This window comes from Glycine max, chromosome 3 (assembly GCF_000004515.6).
Source record: "Glycine max cultivar Williams 82 chromosome 3, Glycine_max_v4.0, whole genome shotgun sequence".
Taxonomy (NCBI): domain Eukaryota; kingdom Viridiplantae; phylum Streptophyta; class Magnoliopsida; order Fabales; family Fabaceae; genus Glycine; species Glycine max.
The window spans coordinates 13,897,896-13,922,440 of record NC_016090.4 but is presented as its reverse complement, the minus strand read 5'-3'; the positions used below and the strand labels follow the sequence as shown (position 1 = coordinate 13,922,440).

Genomic DNA, 24,545 nt, shown 5'->3' with positions numbered 1-24,545 from the left:
AAGCATATTCAACTATTCACTCCAATGTCTAGGTTTAGTCCTTTAGTCAATGGTCATCAAGTCATCCCTCTGACTAAGGACGACATCTTCAATGTTGGGATGATAATGATGCAATGTGGACTGACTAACCAATGGCCAAGCTACCCCCCTGGAATTTACATCAAACCAACCACCACCATCAAGTTCATGTCGGATAGAGTTGCTCTGAGGTGGCCTCCATTAGACCTCAGGAAGAAGAAATGCAAGGTTCCTCCTCGTCTCGCATCCACATCCGAGTACAACAAGGAAGACATCTCCAATTATATGTGCATGGTGCAAATCTTGCGTCCAACAAAGATTTATAGATTCAATGATTGGCATATATGCTTCCTGAGGTAAGAGGGAGATAACGAGTTCTATCAGGGCCTCATTCATGACACTCCTTCTTTTTGCTCTTGGTTCATCTTCAACTTACACAAGTACCTCGAAGTTGTAATGCGAAGGGCAATTGTCATTGCTAGGGATAGGCATCTTGTACTCAGAGCATCCATTCTCTCCTTATCATAACCCTTGGGTTCTAGGACAAGGAATGACTATTGAACTACAACGAAAACAAGACAAGCACAATCATCAATTAACGAAGATGCAAAAGGAAGTTGAAGCTAAACAACAACAGGAGAAGCTTGAGTCGAAAGAGCTGTTCAACAACTTACATGCTCATCTTGGACCCTAGGTCGATGCAGTTGAACCTCCACTGGTTGAAGCCACTTCCCAGCCTCAACCCCTCTTGGACAATGCACCCAGAATAATCAACACTTCTAGTACTCAACGTGAGATAACCCCCTCGACCATCGTTGCTCCAACTGATGTATCTGAGGAATGCTTTCAAGAATTGTTGCGCCTTCAACAGGTCAATCTAGAAGAAACTATGGAAAAAAGGTTCCTTGTTGAATGCATGGAAACCAACTTGCTGATAAAGAATACTTTAGAGTCATCTCTCAAGTCTTTCAACAACTCAATGCTCTGAAACATGAACTTATTAATGCAACAAAGGCTGCCTCCCTCCGTTGAACCTCCTCCGCCATCACCAATTACTACCTCTGCACCTGCAACCACTACAAATCATGTGCCTATGCCTCCGCCTTCACCACCAAAATCACCACCATCAAACCCTCCACCTCTTGCCACTGAGGGTTGTCTATGATGTCCAAAGTCATTTCCTTTTTCTCTTTAAACTTGTGTCTTTTGATAAATGACGAAGGGGGAGAAAGTAGAATATGAATTTTGATTTATAGCACACTTGTACTCATCTGCTTTTTAATAAAAACAAGTGTTCTGGTGGTCACATATGTGTGTCTTTCATGATTTTCATGCATAATATAATGAACTCAAAGAGAGTCTCATTTATCCTCACATAGTCTAGTCACTCATTTTAATAACATAATTGCTCTAAATTATGCAATATATGTTCTAATTATGGTTTTGAAAGATCTCTTTATACTCTTATAATTAACGTGTTTGTTGTACGTTAAAGATGTATTCTTAAGAGACCTAAACAAAGAGCAAGTGGTGTGCGACAATACATTCTAAACTGCTCTAATACTTTGATCTTAAATTTTCCCATCTAATCCTTTTTGGTATCAAAATTTATATTGTTTGTCTCATCAAAAAGGGGGAGATTGTTAAGTTTGGTAGTGTCCAAGTCACATTGGACTATACCAAACAATTAAATCCCTAAGGTTTTGATGCTAACAAAGTATAAATTTTATGTATTAACCTTTCATGCTTAAGCTATAGGTTCATATACAAGAAGAAAAGCATGAATGGAAAAGCTCTAGACAATAGTCAAAGTATCAATCATTGGACGATACTACTTCATCCTCCAGTCTTAAGAAGACAAGTGCTTTAGCACTTGGCTCACAATCCAAAAGCAATGGAACAATTACATGATCCTCAAGTACTAAAAACAATCATTAGGAAGTAATGTCCATAAGTTCAGTAAGAAACTCGTGCCATAGCGCACAAGAAAGAAGATTTAAATTGTCTTGTCTCGACATTCTTAAATCCTTTTGTCTTATGTTGTTAACTTTTCTTTTGATTTGTACACTAAAAGTCAGCTTTGAGCAGTAGACGACACTAGCAGATTGTACTTCTCTGAAGATTTGCTGCAAAAAGTGTTTTTGGTCCCCACTCTCTCTCTTTGCACAGTAGCAACCTCATGTTAAGCGCCAAAGCTATTAGACAACATCAGTTGGGATCTCTCAATAGATCGAAGCTCTAAATTCTATATAAAGCTTGAATATATTGTTTGTGAAGGACAAAAGTGACTTAGTGATAAAGAATATTTGGGTCTTAATCTTAGGGGAAGATTAAGTGTAGTGCCAGGAGTGACCTATAGAGTACTCATTGTAGCTAGAAGTGGCATAGAGAATACTTGATTGTAATCAAAGAATTAATTAGTGAAATCCTTCAAAGTTTGAAGGAAAACTGGACGTAGCCCAAGAGTTGGGATGAACCAATATAAAACTTGTGTTTTCTTTACTGCTTCTATATAACTAGTTCTTTTCCATATGTTACTCCTACACTACTCTATCCAAGTTTTGTGAACTGATTTTCTAAGCACATAATGATTTCAAACCCCTTGGACGAAACCCAACGTCTATTAATATCTATTTGAGAAAAGTTTTAAAAAAGTTTTTGAAAACTTAAGTTTTGATCCATCACACTATTCAACCCCCTTCTAGTGTGTTTCAAGTACTTCACAATACATAACTAGCTCTTCCGGAGCCTTCAATTATAATTGTAGTACCAAAAATAATACTAACATTAACTTATTGCATTACCAAACAAAAGAAAATTTTATTATTCTTCAGAGAAACTAGGAGTATAAATAATCAATGCAACAACTATTTGGAAAAACATATTTAAAGGGAATCAATGTCATAATTAAAATATTTATTGTTATGAACAATCTTATAGTCGAGGTTGCGGTCAAGAAGTTTTAAGGATTTTTTTTCACCAGAAGTGGAAAAATATTAATTACTAAGTATAATAATTAGGTATTGTCGCATTCACTTTTGGGAATGAAGCATAATGTGGTCCTCATGATATTTAATCAAGAGTACATTATTTTGCTCAACCATAAAACTAAAAATTAATTCCAAATATGCATATTGACATATCAAATCAATGTATATTAACAATATAATGAGAATGTACTTATTCAAATTCGAGAGAAAAGGTATCAAAAACCACAATTACATATAGAGTTAATCCATTCCATAATTTATTTTCAATGATACATCCAATTCATAGTTCTTGAAATATCAATTTCTAGGAATAAGCAACCACCAAATATCAAATCATAAATTCATACAAATTTTGAACTCGAAATCTTACTTCAAAAGACAAGTTTAGTTTAGTTTCAGTTAGACGAACATGTTGATAAACCATTTTTTGGATCTGATTTTATATTGATATATTTTTTACATTTTTATATTTTTCTAATCCATTCTTAAAAATATTAACATTCTTTTTCTAGTAGCATTAACATTGAATCTAACACAGATTATGAATTATTATTGTCTCTTTTACTGTGACTACAGAATTTAATGTTTTGATTACTAAACTTAATGCCGAACAATGACTATACAACTAACAATGACTATCCAACCAACATGTGCTAAGGTTGTCTTACACCAGGTTGTATTCTTTGATACACCTGTTGTAACTACCGGTAAGAATGTAAGGATTAAATCCAGTTCATATCCTCCCCACGTGGTACAAACTAGCTGAGATAAATTACTATGAAAAATTGTGCAACTATAAATAAGCAAAAAAAAATGTATAATACATGAAATAAAAAAATGGATGATACAAATATTATCCAAGATACAGAAAATACAATTCTAGAATACAAAAGTACAACTTTTCACATAGGGTTAATCAATCCCTTGAGGATACTTCCTTGATGAGCCGGTTTCAGAATTTCTATTTGTACATAGGTTTATCAGCAGAACTCTACAGCTGTAACCCCACATCATCCAAACCCTAACAAGACCGGAAGAAGGGGAAAGCAAGAAAGAAGGCCTATTTTGTGCCTAAGAAATGGGCGAAAAAAGGAAAGAAAAAGGAGGCAGAGAATAAGTGACTATTATCAATATCCACATGGGCATACACATTATTTAGTCAATTTCTTCTGGTATATGAAGCGAAACGCTCGTGACCACCTACGCTTCAGCAATTTTGGGTGATTGACATTAAAAAAGCTATACTTTATAGTGGACTAAAAGATGGCAGATTACCGATCATTCAGCATTGTCATCACTCAACCATTCATCAAAAGGGTTAATATGAATAATATTGCAAATGACCACTGCAAAGCAATGTCTAAATCTCATTTGGACGTTGAAGCACCTTTAGGGAGATCGTAGATGGTGCGGTACCTAAGTCCAGAACCTATATGGTTTGCAGTAGGCCACAGCCAGCTAAGGATATTCGGTCCCAAAACCTGCAGCAATTAAACAGAAACTCAATCACATACTTTATACATGCAGCTTCTAATTTTGTTTCAATGAAAAAATAAAAAACAATAAAAGGGGAAGAGAGGTGGCGGTTGGGGCATTGCGAATTTCTATAATTGATGAATAAGAATTCATCCATGAAGACAATCAAACATTTTTTCACCAATAAACACAAACTGTATCATCTATCATTTTCACCTTTGATTTAGAGTATCAGAGAGTATAATCTACAGTTCCACATTATCAATTGCAATTAAGTTGTCTAAACTTAAAAATAACCCAAAACCTAAACGGTATTGAAATTGTGGAAAATAGTTGCTAAAAAAAAGTGGCCACAATTGCAATTAAAATATCAGTTGCGGAAACATCACAAACCACAATGTGGCAGAGCTGCAAATGCAGTTGAGGAATGCAATTTAAAACACTTGATACAAAACATCACAAACCGCAATGTGGCAGCTGCAAATGCAGTTGAGGAATGCAATTTAAAACACTTGATACAAAACATCACAAATGCAGTTGAGGAATGCAACTTAAAACCCTTCATGAGTCTTCACCAAACAGCCTAAGATTTAGGGGGGATGTAATTTAAAACACTTGATACAAAACATCACAAACCATGTGGCAGTTGCAAATGCAGTTGAGGAATGCAATTTAAAACACTTGATACAAAACATCACAAATGCAGTTGAGGAATGCAACTTAAAACCCTTCATGAGTCTTCACCAAACAGCCTAAGATTTAGGGGGAATGGGTCATTGGGATTGTTTTATAGCCTCAATAACCAAAAGGTCAAGATTTTGATCATTACTGCCACTATTCTTCTATTAAAAAGCTAAATTTCAGAATATGGTAAGAATGGAGTTGTGTATTTGCATTGTCATTGAAGCATAGCCAGGGCCCATCATTACAATAATTTTTAAATGTAACAACTGGGGCTACAAAAACAATTTATGAACCATTTAGTCAAGTTAACTTTGGCCACAAACCAAAGAATAATTGTACGTTGTTAGTAGAGGTTGATAAACCGAAATCCATGATGACTAACCCCCACACACAAAAAGAACGAGAAACATTATATATTTCAAAAACAATATATTAGGAAACAACTGTTAGGAAAAAGAAAAAAAAACAGCTCAAACCATAATGAATTCTGGATATCAGTGCTAGAATTTTTAGATCTATATAAAAATAAGATAGCTTAGCTTCCTTAACAGTTAACACTATATAAGGAAAAATTTAAAACATACATTTCTTATTAACCTGAAAGAAATACATAGTGATAAGTAAATGTAAATACTAAAAAATATCATATCACATGTTCCTTTATGCCAATCAAAATAACGTACTACACAGGATAATTGTGACACTTATAGTTACGATTCTGTCATATTTCAAAATGTGGAAGGCACCAGGTGTCAATTATTGCCATATATTCAACCCTACCCCAAAATGGCTTGGGTAATCAGTAAAACATACTAAACCATAATTCAATGGTTCAACTTATTTTAAAGAAATAATTGCTTATCTTCACAAGCTTTTAGTAGAGTTTTTAAACAATACGTGCTTATTTCAAAAAATTAAATCTGATCCAAACACACCATAAACCCATTTCATCTCATATAAGATGAAGCAAGTGGAGAAAAAAAAATGAACAAACTGAAAAAATGCACGAAGGTGGGAAGAAAACAAGGGGAGACATTTCTAAAAAAAAACAAGGATGACATTTCTAAAAAAAACAAGGATGCTGCATTATAGTCTTGAGTTCTTACAAATGTCAAATTCTCATACGGGCCAAGGTCATATGGATGTTTATAGATACTCCCACCTTTCTCTGCAAGCCACAAAGCTCTCACTCCTTCATGATACTGCTAACACAATTGCTTAATTCAGAAAGTTGACATCAATCTGGTCAAATAAACTAATAGTTTTGAACTAAAATTTTACTAAGTAATAACCTCTATCGTGGTCTTGTTATGTAGAATGAGATAGATATGCCAACCTAAAAGCACACATAAGGCTATTGATAAGGGGACCAGCAAGAGCCCAGAAACAACCTGCAAAAATAAGGGGGAAAAATCATGAAAAACAAATTGTTGAGTCTGCTTAAGCAAAGCATGCAGTCGTTTTTAGCAGAACTTACATATACAGTTCGGAAAGAGCTTCTTCCATTTTTCTCTTCATCCTGTATGCTGTCAGAAGCTAGACTACCCACAAGTAAGACCTACAAAGTTAAGCAATACAGAAAACAAAAAAGGATTGTCAGCGCAATTAGAACCATCAAATCTAGCATCATGCTATAACAAATACAGAAAGAAAGATAAAATTAAATCAGACAACAGATTTCATTCATGAAAATACAGCTTAGCAAATGTCTGGATTTAGAGAAATAATTGCTTCTTTTGAAGCTGTTAAAGAGAGCTTCTGAAAAAGAAAAAAAAAGTGACTATTACTAAAAATGAATCAGTCTCCAAACTTGCACTACCAGAAAAATCACAATAAAAATCAAATCATGCTGATAATGAAAAAGATTCGAACATACCAGGGAGTAGATGCAGGCAATTACAGCATATAAGACAAAAATGAAGAATACTTTATAGTTTGCATGACCGACGCAGTTATTTATCCAAATGCAATGATGATCCTGACAACCAAGAGACAACAGATTGTCATTATCATGAAAATCCTAGAGATAAACCTTGAATTATAATTTAGATCATGCATACCATTCGTAGAACACATCTTTTACAAACCCGGCAATGATGTGCACGGGGAGGCTTATAGTGAGAACACTTTTGGCAATATCGCAAATCTCCACCCTGCTTGCAGATCCAAAAAACATTACTTGAAAGTTAATTTCCATGATGCTTAATATTAATATAAACCAAATATTTATGGGAATCTTTTGCAGATCACAGATACATCCTTTTATGCCAAGTGATTAATTCAAATAAATTGTTAAATAAAAGATGTCATCTCACTATAATATGACATACAACAATTTGAGCATACAAATTCACTTAAGAACCCAGAAGAACGTAACTTCAACAACTCCACAAGTCCCATACAGTTCATAAATGCATTGATCATAGAAGAGAAGAGAGATAGGACAACAACAACTCAAAAACGCTAGTCCAAATACCAAAGCAATATCCACATACAAAACAGAGAAATTCTGTATTTACATCATACTGAATAAAGGATACAAGTGGTCTTTTTCTTAACCAGGCATAGCATGGTAGCAAAACTATCAACTTAATCCAGAAAACCCCTTTTCTAAATTCGAAAGTGAAGAGAAAGTAGGTATCTGAAAAGGGCCATTAAGCAACTTGCACATAATCATGATCAGGGTATTAAACTGACGTTGTGGTTGCATTGCAGCTGTTGCTTGCAGGTTGATGTGAGTGAATTGTGACTGTTCTGGTCCACAACCTCAGCTTAAAGTGGTGGGGGTGCATATTTTAAATTCTTAAGCAGGATAATTGTATAACACGAATTCAACAACCCAAGAGATAAGAGCTCCAAACTACTCAAGCTAGAGATAAATAGAACCAGAAGACTCAAAAATTTTACTTCCTAGCCAATCCAACAATCTTGAAATCCATTTTGATTCCATCTTAATAGTCACAGTTGATTAGGAATATTCATTCATTCTAGACATCAATAAACCATCGCAACTGCACTTGTAAGCTTTTTCATACAGAAAACATTACTACAATGACATGACACAACACCAACCTTTCATGCAATACAAACAAAACAATGAGTAAATTGAAGTTTACAAAAACCTTCCACTTTTAATCCATAACAACCAAAATGTAACCTCTATCAGATAATCCCTCACCTTATCAACCACATCCATCAAAACGCTCACAAAACACAACAGAAGCTACAGTTTTGGAAAATCATTCAACTCTCCGACTAAAAAAACAAGGTTTTATCCCACTAGGTCTGAGGTTAGCTATATAGATCATATGACATCATTCAACTCAATTAAATATCAAAGTTTCAATTTCAATTCTTTAGTATGAGTCTCTGGACCACTTCCTCCAATGTCCTTTTTGGCCTCCCTTTCTTCCTTTTCACGGGACTACATACCATACAATCTACTCTACTCGCAGCACCTACCGAAGCCTTCTTTATGTGTCCAAACCAGGGCCAGCCTAAATGACAATTGAGGCCTAAAGCAAATTTTAAGATATATGTTTTACTTTAAATGAGAAAACTATATATTGGGCCTTTTTGTCAACATATGTGACAATTTTTCTAATAAATGTGGCTTGTTTGCTTTATAAAAAAACTAAAAGAAAATATATTTTGTTGGCGGGGCTAAATCTTGTGTTTTAGATGTTTTAACCTTGGATCAGTCTTGGTCCTAACTCTCCAATCAAAAACGAATGTCCAAAAACCCTAGCCTTGTAACACCACCAAACACCACCAGGTCTAAATATTTCAGAACAAAACGACACTAAAACAGCACAAACTGCGAAATGCCACTATCTCCGCCACCCCCAGGTCACGAAACGACAACAACAATATAAACCCTTACGAAATCAAGCTAAGTTTCAACCGCAAGAGAATCCATTCAAACAATTCAAGCTCCTAAAAACACAGCAGAAAAAAAAAGCACGCAGAACACAGAACAATAGCAAGCAATGAACGATTGAACGACAAACGAAACACCCAAAACGCAAAAGCTTTTCATTTTTTGAAAAAAAATAAAAAGTAACAAATAAAAGACAGAATGACCTTGCGTTTGATCTCGTGGATGGGGCTCTCAGCGTCTTCGACGTCGGGCATGTAGGTTGCGGGAACCCGACCCGGATCCGTGGAAATAGCGGCGCGGTAGGTGAGGGCGCAGGCAGCGGCGAGGGCGGAGAACACGGCGGCGTTCATGATCCCTGGCGAGGAGAATAGGCCGAGCCAGCGGTCGATGAAGACGAACACGGTGGAGAAGTAAATGTAGGCGATGGCCAAAACAACGACGCTCACGGGGAGCGAGAGCATCGTCTTCGAGGGCTTCGCTTTGTCTGCGGCGGCCATGGCTGGAGGAGGAGGCGCCGCCGGCGTTGCCGAAACGACGGCGTCTCCCAAAATAAAAGTTTTGAATTAAAAGATAGGTTTGGTTTGATTCGGTGATGATTATGATATGATGACGGACGATGATGCTGAACTACGGAGGGTTCGTTAGATAAATCCAGAAGCTGCCGTTGGCTTTAATTTTACTCTTTGAATGAACGATGGGAAACGCCAACGGCAATATATACACAGAAGCATAACTTCGGTGGTGTTAATTAGATTTGGAGATAATGGTTCTTAACTGTTTTTAATCAATGACTATTAATATTAATAATGGAAATTATCCTAATTTTACTTTTAAATAACTTTTTAAATTTTAATTTTTTTAACTTATATTAAATTTTCATTATTTTTATATTATTATTTTTTATTTTATTATTTTTTATTAATTATATTTAATTTCTATTTTTTATTATTTAAAAAATTTAAAAAGACAAGAAATGTTTTCTCCTAATTAAAAATTAATGTGATTGGTTTTTAAGTAAAATTTGTAAATTGTAGTAGTTTTACACCATAAATAAGTATTTTCTTATATTAGTAATATATATAAATAAAAGAAAGGTCTTTATATTAATAAATTTTCCATTCATTTTAACTGATATTTTGAGAATTAAGTTGTCATGCTATGAATTAATAAAATTCTTTAAAACAAAAGTAGCCTATGAATTCACAAAAAAAATAATAATATATAAAAAGAAGTTTGTTTGTATTAACAAATTTTTCATTCATTTTGATTGGTATTTTGAGAATTAGGTTGTCATCCTTTGTGAATTTTTTTTAAATAAAATTCTTTAAAACAAATGTCGTCTATGGAAAAAGAAGGTCAAATATGTTTACTTGGTAATGACAATCATACCAATTAATTATGTTTGACCAATGAAAAGGTGATAAATCCTATGTTTTAGAGGTTAAATTTGATTTGACATAATTAATTGACATCATTAATTATCATGATATTTTGAGTCATTATTATAATAAGGGCGTTTGAATCTTTTTCCAAAAATTAATTATGAAACAATTATGAACTTATTATAATCTTAATATATGAAAGGAAAGTCATTTGTATAAAAAAAATAAAGATAATTTGTATTAAAAAAATTCATTCATTTTGATTATATTTTGAGAATTAGGTTGTCATGCTATGTGAATTAATAAAATTCTTTAAAACAAATATAGCTTACGAGAAAGAGAGTCAAACATGCTTTTTTTTTATATATGTAGGAATTGAACATGATACAAGGGAAATTACAATACTCACACACTTTGTTCAACCAACTTAGTTAGATTCCCTTGGTCAAACATATTTACTTGGTAATGACTTAGAATATAATAATAATTAATGGTATTAGCTATTATGTTGGACCAATGATATATAAAGATTGCAAATCCTATACTTTAGAGGACATGTTTGGTTTGCCATAACTAATTGGTATCATTATCATAATAAGAGTGTTTAAAACAAAAACTAACAAACTAATGATTAACATTTTTCAATAAAAAAATAATAAGTGCATTTGAATCTCTTTTCCATAAACTACCTTTTAATCATTTAATTAATGACTTTTAATGCCTAATTAATTCATATAGTATACATGTTTTGAGATGCTAATTTATAAGTTGTTGTATTTAGTAATTGCTTGTGTTTGACATATGTAACACTCTTTACCTCAACTATGTTATTAACAAGTAAAATGAATAAGTGTATTTCTTGAAAACCTTATTCATGGTGAAAGATATCACATATTGTACTAACTCCGTGTTTCATACATAATTAAAAACTAAATAACAAAACCATAATTATACATAAGTTCGTAAATGTTGTTTTGCTCTCTAAAGGAAATATAAAATCCAGATTAATTTTTTCACAAAAGGTTCATCATATAAATTTTAATTTAAAGAAACGACCCAAAAACTAGCTCTAGTGTCACAATCAATTAGAGCTTACAACCTAACCAAAACATAACATAAAACTATACACAAATGATGCTTATGCCTCTAGAAGCAAATAACACAAGAAAGGAGGTTGAATTATGTTTTTGAAAATTTTAAACTTTTTCTTAGATTGAAAAACCATTTATCTTTTGATGCAGATTTAACTAAAAAAAAAGATAATGGAAGTTTAAGAAAAACTTTATTAGACAATGAGCAAAACAATTTTCTTGACAAATCAAAACCTAAGGTAAGATCTAAAAACAAATTCAAGCCCTTGTTAGTTAACACAAAGATAAGAAGTAAAGAAAAACACACAAGAGTTTATACTAGTTGTCATACCCTAATTTCGTCCGGGGACAATTGTTTGTCGACGTGCGGATTTTTGTCAGTCACGTTGAGCTGCTTAAAGCCAATTGCCGCGCGATCCGTAAGATTTCGCGATGTTTCGGAAGGAAATGAGCAAAAAAACTCAAAATGGGGGTGAAAAGATCAATTTAGGGGGTGTTCTTCAGCACTGGGCCCATCTAGGCCCATCAGGAAGCTTCAACAGGAAGCAACCAGCTCGCCTGGGCGAACTGGGCGGCAAGCTCCTCCCCTATTTTGACTATAAAAGGGAGTGAGAGGTTGAGGGGAATGGGTTCAGCACCCTTGGCAAGCATATTTCACTTAAAATTAGTGAAAAGAAGGAGAAAGAAGAAGAAAATCAAGGCCGAGACACTTCCGTAACGTTTCTGTGACCAATTCCGTGAATGTTCTTCGCCATTCTTCATTGTTCATCGTTCTTCGACCAGTTAGTTTTTGATTTCGAAGCTTTGAATTCATTCTATGCACCCTTAGGGGTCCATTCTTGCTTTGTATGTCTTCATCTTTGTTCTTCTGTCGTCGGTATTCTTTTTCTTTGTTTTAAGCGAGTTTCGACCGATCGTTTAAGCCGTAATCTCACTTAATCAATTTCAACTGATCATTTGTGTTGCAATCTCATTTAACCACTATTTAAATAAGTTTTGACCGATCGTTTGTGTCGTAAACTCTTTTCATCAATGTAAAATAAGTTTTTAATCGGTCAATAACGCTGTAAGTTATCTTTAAAAAAGGATTGAAGATTAATGAGCCAAAACCAAATAAAACCAACTCATAAACTTCTTCATTTCATAAAAAAACAAAGAGATTGTTTCAAGGTCCAACACCTTAACGATTCTCTCCTTTCAAAAATCAAGAGGTCGTTTCAAGGTCCAATGCCTTAACGATTCTCGCCTGTCAAAATTGAGAAGATCGTTTAAGGTCCAACGCCTTAAAATGACTTTTGTTCGGTTAAAACCAATCTTTCAAAAAAGATAAAAATAACTTAAACAACGTTCAGTTCTCAAAGAACTACGTAGGTTTGATTTCCTCATCACAATTGAGGAATACGTAGGAGCGAGGGAAACACCCTTGTCGACCCAAAAAAGTAAAAAACATAAAAAGGAACAAAAGTAAAAAAACATAAAAGGGAAAAAGATAACATAAAAAGGGAAAATACATAGTTTTGAAGTCATGATTTGCACACTCGATTAGAGGCTGTCGTCCCTTGTGACGGGCACGTGGGATGCTGTCGCAACCTACCCTTCGGCGGGAGGGCAACGCGAGGCTCACGGGTGCGTCTTCCAAGGGAGGAAGGTGCGCGGAGTCGCCACCAACGTTTATTCGAGGAAAATGTCGGAAAAAGTGGAACGTGTGGTCTACGAACTTTAATCGTCAAAGGTTCGGGAGTTATTTTTACGCATGGGGAAGGTATTAGCATCCCACGCGTCCATCACAAGGGACAACAACCTTCAATCAAGTGTGCAAATATGACTTCAAAATTATGTATTTTTCCCTTTTTTATGTTTTTTATCTTTTTATGGGCCTTTTCGTATTTTTTATCTTTTTGTGGTCGACAAGGGTGTTTCCTTCGCTCCTACGTATCCTCAATTGTGATGAGGAAATCAGACCTACGTAGTTCTTTCATAACTAAACGTTGGTTAAGTTGTTTTGATCTTTTTTCGCAAGATCGATTTTAACCGAACAAAAGTCATTTAAGGCGTTGGACCATTAAACGATCTTTTGATTCTTTTGAAAGGAGAGAAACGTTAAGGAATTGGACCATTAACAATCTCTTGGTTGTGAAAGAAGAGAAACATTAAGGCGTTGGACCTTTAACAATCTCCTGGTTTTTGAAAGGAGAGAAACGTTAAGGCGTTGGACCATTAACTATCTCTTGGTTTTTTTGAAAGGAGAGAAACGTTAAGGCGTTGGACCATTAGCGATCTCTTGGTTTTTGAAAGGAGAGAAACGTTAAGGCGTTGGACCATTAACGATCTCTTGGGGTGGTCGACAAAAGCGGGACTTTTGCTCCTACGTATCCTCAATTGCGATGAGGAACTCAGACCTACATAGTTCTTGCAAAAGCGGTAAAGTTATGTGTTGATTTTATGCTTTTGAACGGTCCATGTTAACCGATAAAAGCAAAGAGGACCGTTTCAGACGTTGGACCTTAAAACGGTTTTAAGTGACTTTTGCGAACAAAGCTTGATTTGTGGGTTGATTTTAGCCTTAGTTTCACTTTGGTTATTAGTCAACTCATCCAAGGAAACTTTCAAAGAAAAACGTCTGATTGATTTTTTTTTTTGATTATTTTTCAAAGATATTTTGATTATTTATTATTTTTTCAAGATATTTTGATTATTTTATTATTATTTTCCTTTTTTTATTTAACCGAGTGAACAATCGGTTAGATTTTGCTTTAATAGTGATTAAACGACATTACAATACAAATGATCGGTTAAATTCATTTTATCATTTATTAGGCGAGATAACGGCTTAAACAATCGGTTGAAGCTCGTTAAAAATGGAAGAAAAGAAAATTGAAAGTGAACGAAATGAAGATGAAGGCCAACAAAACAAGAAATGAATTGAAAGTCTCGGATTCGAAAACTTACCGGTTGAAGAACGAAGAACACACGAAGAACGGATGAAGAACGACGGAAAATCTTCTCGAAATTGCTCACTGAAACGTCTCGGAAGCGTTACGGAAGCACCTCGGCTTGGATTTTCTTCACAGAAACACGTTTTTTCACCAAAAACAACTGAAATGCATAGCATAGGGGTCAGGAACACTTTAGAACAGCACCCCTCGGCCTATTTATAGAAAAAAGGGGGTGGTGCTTGCCACCCAGCTCGCCCAGGGGAGCAGGTGGCTTCCTCAAGAAGCTTCCTGAGGCACCTCCCTTTTTACTAAGTTCACCCCCAATTTTTCATAATTTATGGAAAAGTTATGGAAGCCTTACGGAAGCATATCAGACTTGATTTTCTTCTTTTTTTTCTCTTCCTTCTCACCTATCTTAAGTGAAATATGCTTATTTAGGGTTACGGGAATTTTACGGAAGCATTACGAAAGCCTCAAAAGCCATTTTTCAACAAAATGGGGGAGGAGATTGCCGTCTAGCTTTCCCAGGCGAGCTAGGTTGCTTCCTCCTGCCAAAATGTTCTGAAAGGACCTAGATTTGAAAATGCTATTTACACCCTATCTTGATAAGTTCACTGATGTGCCATCATTTTCTTCTATTTTCTAAACCCTTTTTGCACCATTTTAATCACTGATTGGTCTTAATTGTCAATTAATCAGGCAGTTTTATTATTTGGGCTCATTTAGCTAATTTGATGTTTTTAATCTAATTTCAGGAATTAATGAAACATTGGGCTTAATCCGGATTTTGGTTATGGACTTGAAGAGGGCAAATTAAGCAGCACTTACCTTAGTTAATTAGGAAATTTCGTAATTTTATTTTATGTTGTTCAGTGTTTATTTCGTTTTGGGCTAGAGTATTGTAATAGGGCCCAGTGACTTTAAGTGACTCTTTTTAAATAGTAGCCTTGGGATTCGTGCAAGGCATTCTGTTATGCTATTCATTATTCAGAGCTTTTGTTTTAGGGTTTTCGTTTTTCTGTTTAATGCTACTGTTCACGTAATGCAATTTTACGTTTTCTGTTTCTAATTACGATTTCGTTCTTGCTTCTTCTTCTACTCTCATTTACATTTCTGTTTCATCTACGTTTCTGTTCATTTACGTTTCTGCTTCATGTTTCATTTGCATTTTCTGTTTGAATCCATGGAAGGCTAGATTTTCTGGTGTTGTTTCCTTTTGAGGACGAAGCCCAACTCTCTTTGAGGTTTCGCTTGTAATGTGGTTCCCTGGCAGTTTTCCCTTCACCAGTTATCCCAAATTCGTGAATATTAATCAGTGCACGCTTCGTGTTCGATTAATTGCCTCTGAGCCTAACTTGTGTTCATGCTTAATGGACGAAGGGCTAACTGGTGTATGTGGTGCCTAATCACGTATTGAAAACCCTAAGTTGATTTTCGCTTAGTAAATTGAAATAGGGTTGGATTAAGTGGTTGACTGTTAGGGACGAATTCTCCACAGCCCAGGATAAGAGAGTGGCTTCTGAATCAGAGGAAACAACCCGTTTTTAATATTAGTAATTTCGTATTTCAGTTTACTTGTTCTACTCTTTAATCACAAAACAAACAAACCCCCCTCCCCCCAATCGTTACTGTTACTGTAAGTATATTATGAACATTTGGTTTGTCACTGCTCGTTGGGAAACGACCTAGGATCACTTCCTAGTTACTGCATTTTCATGTTTATTTGATTCGGGTACGGCCTCGATCATTCACCCTCCTGTTTTTGTGTTTTTGACTGTTTTCTTTCTGAAACTTCACGGAACTTTACAGATTCCATGGTGATGGGTGTTAAGCCTTTCGAAGCGATCAACAATGGTCTCTGAATGAAATTAGAGTGTAACAATCTATTTACACGCACCCCCACTTTGCTAAATACACTCCCATTTTCGTGTTTTTGGTCGATTTCTCTCCGAAACATCCTAGAACTTTACGGCTTCCACGGTGATGGGTGTTAAACATTTTGAAGTGGTCAAATGAAGGTCGCATGCTGACAAACAATGGTCCCCGAACGAAATTAGGGTATGACAATTTCCCTTCTTTACTTATCTTTTATTAGAGATAAAAGGGAAGTAAAGATAAGACACTAATTTCGTTCGAGATGAATCTTTACCCGACCGGCCACTAGCGCAAATCCAAGCAGTAAAACCCGTGAAGGCATGAAGACATTGAAATTCCTTCTTTTCTCGTTTAATTCATTTTCACTCTTTTTTATTATTTTTTTTAAAAGCGTACAAACAAAGGACGTTGAGTCCTACGAAGCTTAGGGGAAAAAGATATTGAAGTTTTTGAGGTGAAGACATAGTCGCCTTTTGAAGGCATGCAATGACTGAAGACATTGTCGTCTTCGAAATGTAGATGAGGACATTATCGCCTTTGAAGGCATGCAATGACTGAAGACATTGTCGTCTTCGAAATGTAAATGAGGGTCATTGTCGCCTTTGAAGGCATGCAATGACTGAAGACATTTTCGTCTTCGAAATGTAAATGAGGGTCATTGTCGCCTTTGAAGGCATGCAATGACTGAAGACATTTTTGTCTTCAAAATGTGTGCGGATTATCGTATAGGGCGTCTCTGCATGCTACCTGACTTCTTACAAGTCGGGGTAGCATAAATGTATGTACGGATAACCCTTGGGTGTCTCTACATGTCACCCGATTCTCACAGGTTGGGGTAACAGATTTGTGTGTGTGTACGGATAACCCTTGGGTATCTCCTCATGCTACCTGACTTCTCACAGGTCGGGGTAGCATAACTGTGTGTGTATGGATAACCACTAGGTATATCCGCCTGCCACTTGACTCATAGGTCAGGATCAGCAGATGTTGTGTTTATACGGATAACCACTTGGGGTATTTCCGCCTGCCACTTGACGCATGGGTCAGGATTAACAGATTTTGTGTTTGTACAAATAACCATTTGGGGTATTTCCGCCTGCCACCTGATGCATGGGTCAGGATCAACAGATGTTGTCTTTGTACGGACTCTCAGGTCGCTGGATAGCAAAAGTGTGTGGGCAGATAACCATCGAGTGTCTTTGCATGCCACCGGACTCACAGGTCACGATAGCAAAAGGTGGGGTGGTCGACAAAAGCGGGGCTTTTGCTCCTACATATCCTCAATTTGTGATGAGGAACTCAGACCTATGTAGTTCTTGCTCTAGTGTGAGACTAAAATAGTCTCGGTGTTCTTTCACTAAAATGCGAACATACTTTAGTAAAGAAACAAAACCTCCAACTAATCAGAGCAACATATAAATTTTGCTTGTAACCACAAACGAGATTTTGGATGTTAGCATTTCGTTTCTAAATGACCATTTAGAGGAAACACCGGGTCCAACTAAAAATAGAAGAAAATCACTCAGAGTGTATAAACCTCACACAGGCAAGTGTTTTATCCTAATTCTGAACCATAGATATGTCATGACTTGATTTTGCAAATTATTTCCTATCAAATCAAAGATTACATGCATGATCATGGATCAATAAGACTTCTTTGGGAATAGTGTTTTTGGTGGGAAATTTGGCTCTGAGTGTTTTGACATTTTCCTTTTCTGTTTTTGTTTAGTGTGGGGCGAGAAAGCCGCCGATGCACAAGATTTTTGTTGGTAATCAAAGGGAGAGGACCACTTCAAGTTGTGGTTTCCTTTCTTTTCTTATTTGCTTGTGACAATTTTGTATTGTTCAAATATTGTCTGGTCCAAAGACCTTTTTGTATATTTCTTTTATTTTCTTCCGATCTTTGATCGAGAATTTTTTTTTCTTTTTTGGTTTCTTCCAATCCTTGATTGGGAATTTTCTTTTTTTGCTTTCTTCCAATCTTTGATCGGGAACTTTCTTTTTTCTTTTTTTTTTGTTTTCTTCCAAGGGCGAGGATGGACATTCTCACCCTAGGTCAAGGTTTATGGTGAGTTGGGATTTTGGCTCAAGGCTTGTAGAACGGCTGGACATGATATATGTCAGGGCGTTGGTTTGGCCAGCGGTTCAGGGATAAAGGAATGTCCCACATTATTTCCATGACACACATTCAACAATGATGATTTAGAATTTTATGCAAAACTGGTCATGAATGCACCCATGTGGACACTCAAGCATCAAGTTTTTTATGGTCATGTGACACTAGGGCTTAGGATTCATTTTTCCTATTTAAGTCAACCCATTGTTTCCAAAATATGTTCTTTTATCAATTCATGCATTCATCCGAGTCCATTTTGGGTGTTCGGGAAAATTTTCACAGCATTCACCCTTCAGGTGTAGACACATTTTTCTCAAAAATCCTGGCGTTTTGATTGGTGACTCTTTGTAAACAAAAGCTGGAGTCTATCTCTTTTCAAAAGCATGTTGGTTTTTTAGTTAATCAATATTATTTTTTTTCATGAGGTATTCTGCTACCTAAACATATATATATATATATATATATATATATATATATATATATATATATATATATATATATATATATATATATATATATATGCATATCCAAGGTATTTTTGCTACCTAAACACACACATATATATTTTGTGAGGTATGACTACCTTCCCGGTTTGTGCTTGTTTATTTAAATTCCTAGGATTACGAGCAACTAGGCAAGTTCAACCGTGACTTAAGAAACATAGGTGAACAAAATAACAAGCAAAAATTTAAAAGGTACTAGGTTGCCTCCTAGTAGCGCTTCTTTAACGTCTTGAGCCAGACGCGTGATGACGATTTGTCGATCACAGGTCCAGTACCTGCTCGTACCTGCCCCGGTGGTTGGCTACCTGCTAGTTGGCCACGTGTCGTAGGCAACGCTCCAGCCTTTGTAGATGAGTTGAGGGGCTCTGGAGGTGGTGGCGGTGCGTCTGTTGCCCGCTACTATGATGCCTCGCCCGGCGCCTACCTGGGGGCACAATACTTCTAGATGAAAGCCCTGTTAATATGGGCTCGCTGACCTTGCTGGGGGCGACGGGCACTCTGTAGAACTGACAGAGGCTTGTCACCAGAGCTGGAAACCCCAGGACCCTGTTGGACTTCTCCGGGCCCACAGAGTGTCTTGTGGGCACGATCCCTGCAAACAGTAGTTGGCATCAAAAATCAGTTAAGCCACGTGCATACTTACCTATGTCATGCTGGCATAAACCAACTGACTCTTTGGAAGGGGGAGATCAGAGTTGTGGTGGCACGCATGATCCGCACTCATCTCCATGCAACGGTCTGGGCGAAATCTTGCCCCAATATGCATAGTAGTTGTGCGATAGCCTCCTCGTCGAAGCTGGAGACCTGCCTCCTCCTCTGGTTGTGCTCGCATACTTGGCCCTCCTCCACGATCAGGGGGGTCGCCCAAGAACTAGTAAAGGAAACTACTGGCCCCTCACCCGGGAGCGCAAATCTCGATTAAGCATTAAGGGTAGAGGACCTTGAGTTCTCTAAAGGTGCGGATGTGGAGCCTTCAGAAAGCGAGGATGTGTAGCCATCTTACGGCGAGGGCGTAGCCCTCTGAAGGCGAGGACGTGTAGTCCTCTGAAGGCGAGGGTGTGTAGCCCTCTGAAGGCGAGGATGTGTAGTCCTCTTAAGGCGAAGGCGTGCAGCCCTCTGAAGGTGAGAACGTGTAGCCCTATGAAGGCGAGGGCGTGCAGCCCCTGAATGCGACGACGTGTAGCCCTTTGAAGGCGAGGACGTGTAGTCCTCTAAAGGTGAGAAAGTGTAGTCCTTTAAAGGCAAGGACGTGTAGTCCTTTGAAGGAGAGGACGTGTCGTCCTCTTAAGGTGAGGGCGTGTAGCCCTATTAAGGTGAGGGCGTGCAGCCCTATAAAAGCGAGGGCGTTTTGCCCTCTAAAGGCGAGGGTGTGTAATCCTCTGAAGGCGAGGACGTGCAACCCTCTGAAGGTGAGGAAGTGCAGCCCTATGAAGGTGAGGGTGTATAGCCCTATGAAGGTGAGGGCGTGCAGTCCTATGAAGGTGATGGCGTGTACCCCTACGAAGGCGAGGACGTGTAGTCCTATGAAGGTGAGGACGTGTAGTCCTCTAAAGGTAAGGGCGTGTAGTCCTGTGAAGATGAGGACGTGTAGTCCTCTGAAGGCGAGGGCGTGTAGCCCTCTGAAGGCGAGGACGTGTGGCCCTCTGAAGGCGAGGACGTGTAGTCCTCTGAAGGCGAGGACGTGTGGTCCTCTGAAGGCGAGGACGTGTGGCCCTCTGAAGGCGAGGACATGTAGTCCTCTGAAGGCGAGGACGTGTGGCCCTCTGTAGGCGAGGACGTGTAGTCCTCTGAAGGCGAGGACGTGTAGTCCTCTAAAGGTGAGGGCGTGTAGCCCTATGAAGGCGAGGGCGTGCATCCCTATGAAAGCGAGGGCGTGTAGCCCTCTGAAGGCGAGGACGTGTAGTCCTCTGAAGGCGAGGACATGTTGTCCTTTGAAGGTGAGGGCGTGTAGCCCTATGAAGGCGAGGGCGTACAGCCCTATGAAGGTAGGGGTTTGTATCCCTCTGAAGGCGAGGACGTGTAGTCCTCTGAAGGTGATGACGTGTAGTCCACTGAAGGTGACGGCGTGTAGCCCTATGAAGGCGAGGGTGTGCAACCTTATGAAGGCGAGGGTGTGTAGGCCTCTGTAGGCGAGGACGTGTAGTCCTCTAAAGGTGAGGATGTGTAGTCCTCTGAAGGTGAGGACATGTAGTCATCTGAAGGCGAGTGCGTGTAGCCCTCTAAAGGTGAGGACGTGTAGTCCTCTGAAGGCGAGCACATGTAGTCCTCTAAAGGTGAGGGCATGCAGCCCTCTGAAGGCGAGGACGTGTGGCTCTCTAAAGGCAAGGACGTGTCGCCCTCTGAAGGCGAGGACGTGTAGCCCTTTGAAGGCGAGGACGTGTAACCCTCTGAAGGTGAGGATGTGTAGCCCTCTGAAGGCGAGGACGTCTAGCCCTCTGAAGACGAGGGCGTGTAGCCCTCTGATGGCGAGAACGTGTAGCCCTACGAAGGCGACGGCGTGTGATGTGCCATCATTTTCTTCTATTTTCTAAACCCTTTTTGCACCATTTTAATTATTGATTGGTCTTAATTGTCAATTAATTAGGCAGTTTTATTATTTGGGCTCATTTAGCTAATTTGATGTTTTTAATCTAATTTCAGGAATTAATGAAACATTGGGCTTAATCCGGATTTTGGTTGTGGACTTGAAGAGGGCAAATAAAGCAGCGCTTACCTTAGTTAATTTCTAATTAGGAAATTTCGCAATTTTATTTTATGTTGTTCAGTGTTTATTTCGTTTTGGGCCAGAGTATTGTAATAGGGCCCAGTGACTTTGAGTGACTCTTTTTAAATAGCTGCATTGGGATTCGTGCAGGGCATTCTATTCTGCTATGCTATTTTCATTATTCAGAGCTTTGGTTTTAGGTTTTCACGTTTTTCTGTGCCCTTGTTACAGTTTTCGTTCTTAATGCAAATTTCCATTTTCTGCTTCTAATTACGAGTTCATTCTTGCTTCTTCTTCTACTTTCATTTACGTTTCTATTCATTTACGTTTCTGTTCATTTACGTTTCTGTTCATTTACGTTTCTGTTTCATGTTTCATTTGCGTTTTCTGTTTGAATCCATGGAAGGCTAGATTTTCTGGTGTTGTTTCCTTTTGAGGACGAAGCCCAACTCTCTTTGAGGTTTCGTTTGTAATGTGGTTTCCTGGCAGTTTTCCCTTCACCAGTTATCCCAATTTCGTGAATATTAATCAGTGCACGCTTCGTGTTCGATTAATTGCCTCTGAGCCTAACTTGCGTTCATGCTTAATGGACGAAGGGCTAACTGGTGTATGTGGTGCCTAATCACGTATTGAAAACCCTAAGTTGATTTTCGCTTAGTAAATTGAAATAGGGTTGGATTAAGTGGTTGACTGTTAGGGACGAATTCTCCACAGCCCAGGATAAGAGAGTGGCTTCTGAATCAGAGGAAACAACCCGTTTTTAATATTAGTAGTTTCGTATTCCATTTTATTTGTTCTGCTCTTTAATTACCAAACAACCAAACCCCCCCCCCCCCCATCGTTACTGTTACTGCAAGTATATTATGAACATTTGGCTTGTCACTGCTCGTTGGGAAACGACCTAGGATCACTTCCTAGTTACTGCATTTTCATGTTTATTTGATTCGGGTACGACCTCGATCAAATTTGGCGCCGTTGCCGGGGAGCAGTGTCCAAAGGTTTATAATAGCTAGCTAGTGTTGTGTGTTTAATCCTTTCATGTTTTATGTTTAATTGTTAGTATTGTGTTAGTATGTGTGTTAGTATTGATTAGTGTCCTGGTATTTTGTTTAATGTGTGTTCTGTTTCAGTTTTACCATTAAGCGTTTCCCCTGTTTCAGTCTTGGGTGTTTTGATGTGAAGATTGTGCTTGAAAACAGAGTAGTAGTAGAAATCAGCTTGCGGAAAAACAGAGTAGTAGTAGAAATCAGCTTGCGGAAAAACAGAGTAGTAGTAGAAATCAATTAGAGACGGTTTTTAGCGACCACCCATGCTGAATTAATTGGGATTTTTTGTTTTAGTAGCTAGGGTTGTTATTTTTGGCTGAATTTTTTTGTGGTAACTTCTTTTAATCCATATTTTGTGGGAAAAATAGCTAGAGCCTTTAGTTTGGTCAGATTTGAAAGTTCCAAAAAACTAGCAAATTTTGTGTTTGTCAAAACTTCAAACGGCCATAACTTTTGCTTCGGTTATCAGAATCACAATTATTATATATGCATTTGGGGTAGAAAAAAATTTCCTACGCCGTGGCAGCCTGCCGTAGGCCAGCTGAGGTCTCCATCATCCAAAAAAAGCGATTCTGTCAAAAGTTTTTTATTTTTCAAGTTTTATTCACTTATTTTTCTTAACCTACCAATTTTAGCTTCATAGTTAGACTTTGAATTTTTGTCTGAAATTTTTTGTGCTAACTTCTCATCATTTTATAAGGTTGCTCACAAAATTTCAAGTCATTTGGATATCATTTGAGGGTAGCTGTAGTTCAAACCTACACCTTTATTTACATGACAAGGCAACTAGTTGTGTGCATGCTGAATGTAGTGTATGACTAGAGGCAATCCATCTGACTTACAACCCTTTGATCCTGAGATAGATAGGACATTTCATAGATTAGTTAGGCATTATTTTATACCTTTTGATCATTCTGAGCATTCCATAACTGGTGAATCTGTGCATTCTGTTATTGGTGATTTTGAACATCCTGATCTTGAGCATTATAATTTTGAGCATTCTGATTCTGAGCATTCTGATTTTGCACATTCTGAGAATATGGCACAACCTCCACCTCGTGAGAGGACTCTAAGGGAAATGGCTGCACCTGATTTCACCTATGAAAGCTTGTGCATCCAATACCCTGATGAGGATGTCCCATATGTTCTTAAGACTGGACTGATTCATTTGCTTCCAAAGTTTCATGGCCTTGCAGGTGAAGACCCGCACAAACATTTGAAAGAATTTCACATTGTCTGCTCCACCATGAAACCCCCAGATGTCCAAGAGGATCACATATTTCTGAAGGCTTTTCCTCATTCATTAGAGGGAGTGGCAAAGGACTGGCTGTATTACCTTGCTCCAAGGTCCATCACGAGCTGGGATGACCTTAAGAGAGTATTCTTAGAAAAATTTTTCCCTGCTTCCAGGACCACAGCCATCAGGAAGGATATCTCAGGTATTAGACAACTCAGTGGAGAGAGCCTGTATGAGTACTGGGAGAGATTTAAGAAACTATGTGCCAGTTGCCCCCACCATCAGATTTCAGAACAACTTCTTCTCCAATATTTTTATGAAGGACTCAGTAATATGGAGAGAAGTATAATAGATGCTGCCAGTGGTGGAGCCCTTGGAGACATGACTCCTGCTGAAGCCAAAAATTTAATTGAGAAGATGGCCTTCAACTCCCAGCAGTTTAGCGCCAGAAATGATGCCATAGTCATTAGAGGAGTGCATGAGGTAGCTACAAACCCATCTGCATCATCTGAAACTAAGAAGCTTGAAGGCAAACTGGATGCGTTGGTCAACTTGGTAACCCAGCTGGCCTTGAATCAGAAATCTGTACCTGTCGCAAGGGTTTGTG

At 37.8% G+C, this 24,545-nt stretch overlaps 1 protein-coding gene and 1 non-coding gene across 2 annotated transcripts; both read right to left on the bottom strand.

The window, feature by feature from the left end:
* Positions 1-3,808: 3,808 nt before the first annotated feature.
* Positions 3,809-9,783, bottom strand: LOC100798478 (probable protein S-acyltransferase 16). The gene is made up of 7 exons (XM_003520868.5): positions 9,252-9,783; positions 7,229-7,321; positions 7,045-7,146; positions 6,646-6,726; positions 6,461-6,559; positions 6,275-6,370; positions 3,809-4,489 (listed from the first exon to the last, which is right to left on the bottom strand). Exons 1-7 carry the CDS (start codon positions 9,543-9,545, stop codon positions 4,376-4,378), a joined length of 879 nt encoding a protein of 292 aa, XP_003520916.1. The 5' UTR covers positions 9,546-9,783; the 3' UTR covers positions 3,809-4,375.
* A 14,335-nt stretch (positions 9,784-24,118) lies between these two features.
* LOC113001363 (small nucleolar RNA R71) lies at positions 24,119-24,225 on the bottom strand. The gene has a single exon (XR_003266681.1). It is a non-coding gene; the product is annotated as a small nucleolar RNA R71 (small nucleolar RNA).
* Positions 24,226-24,545: the final 320 nt, after the last annotated feature.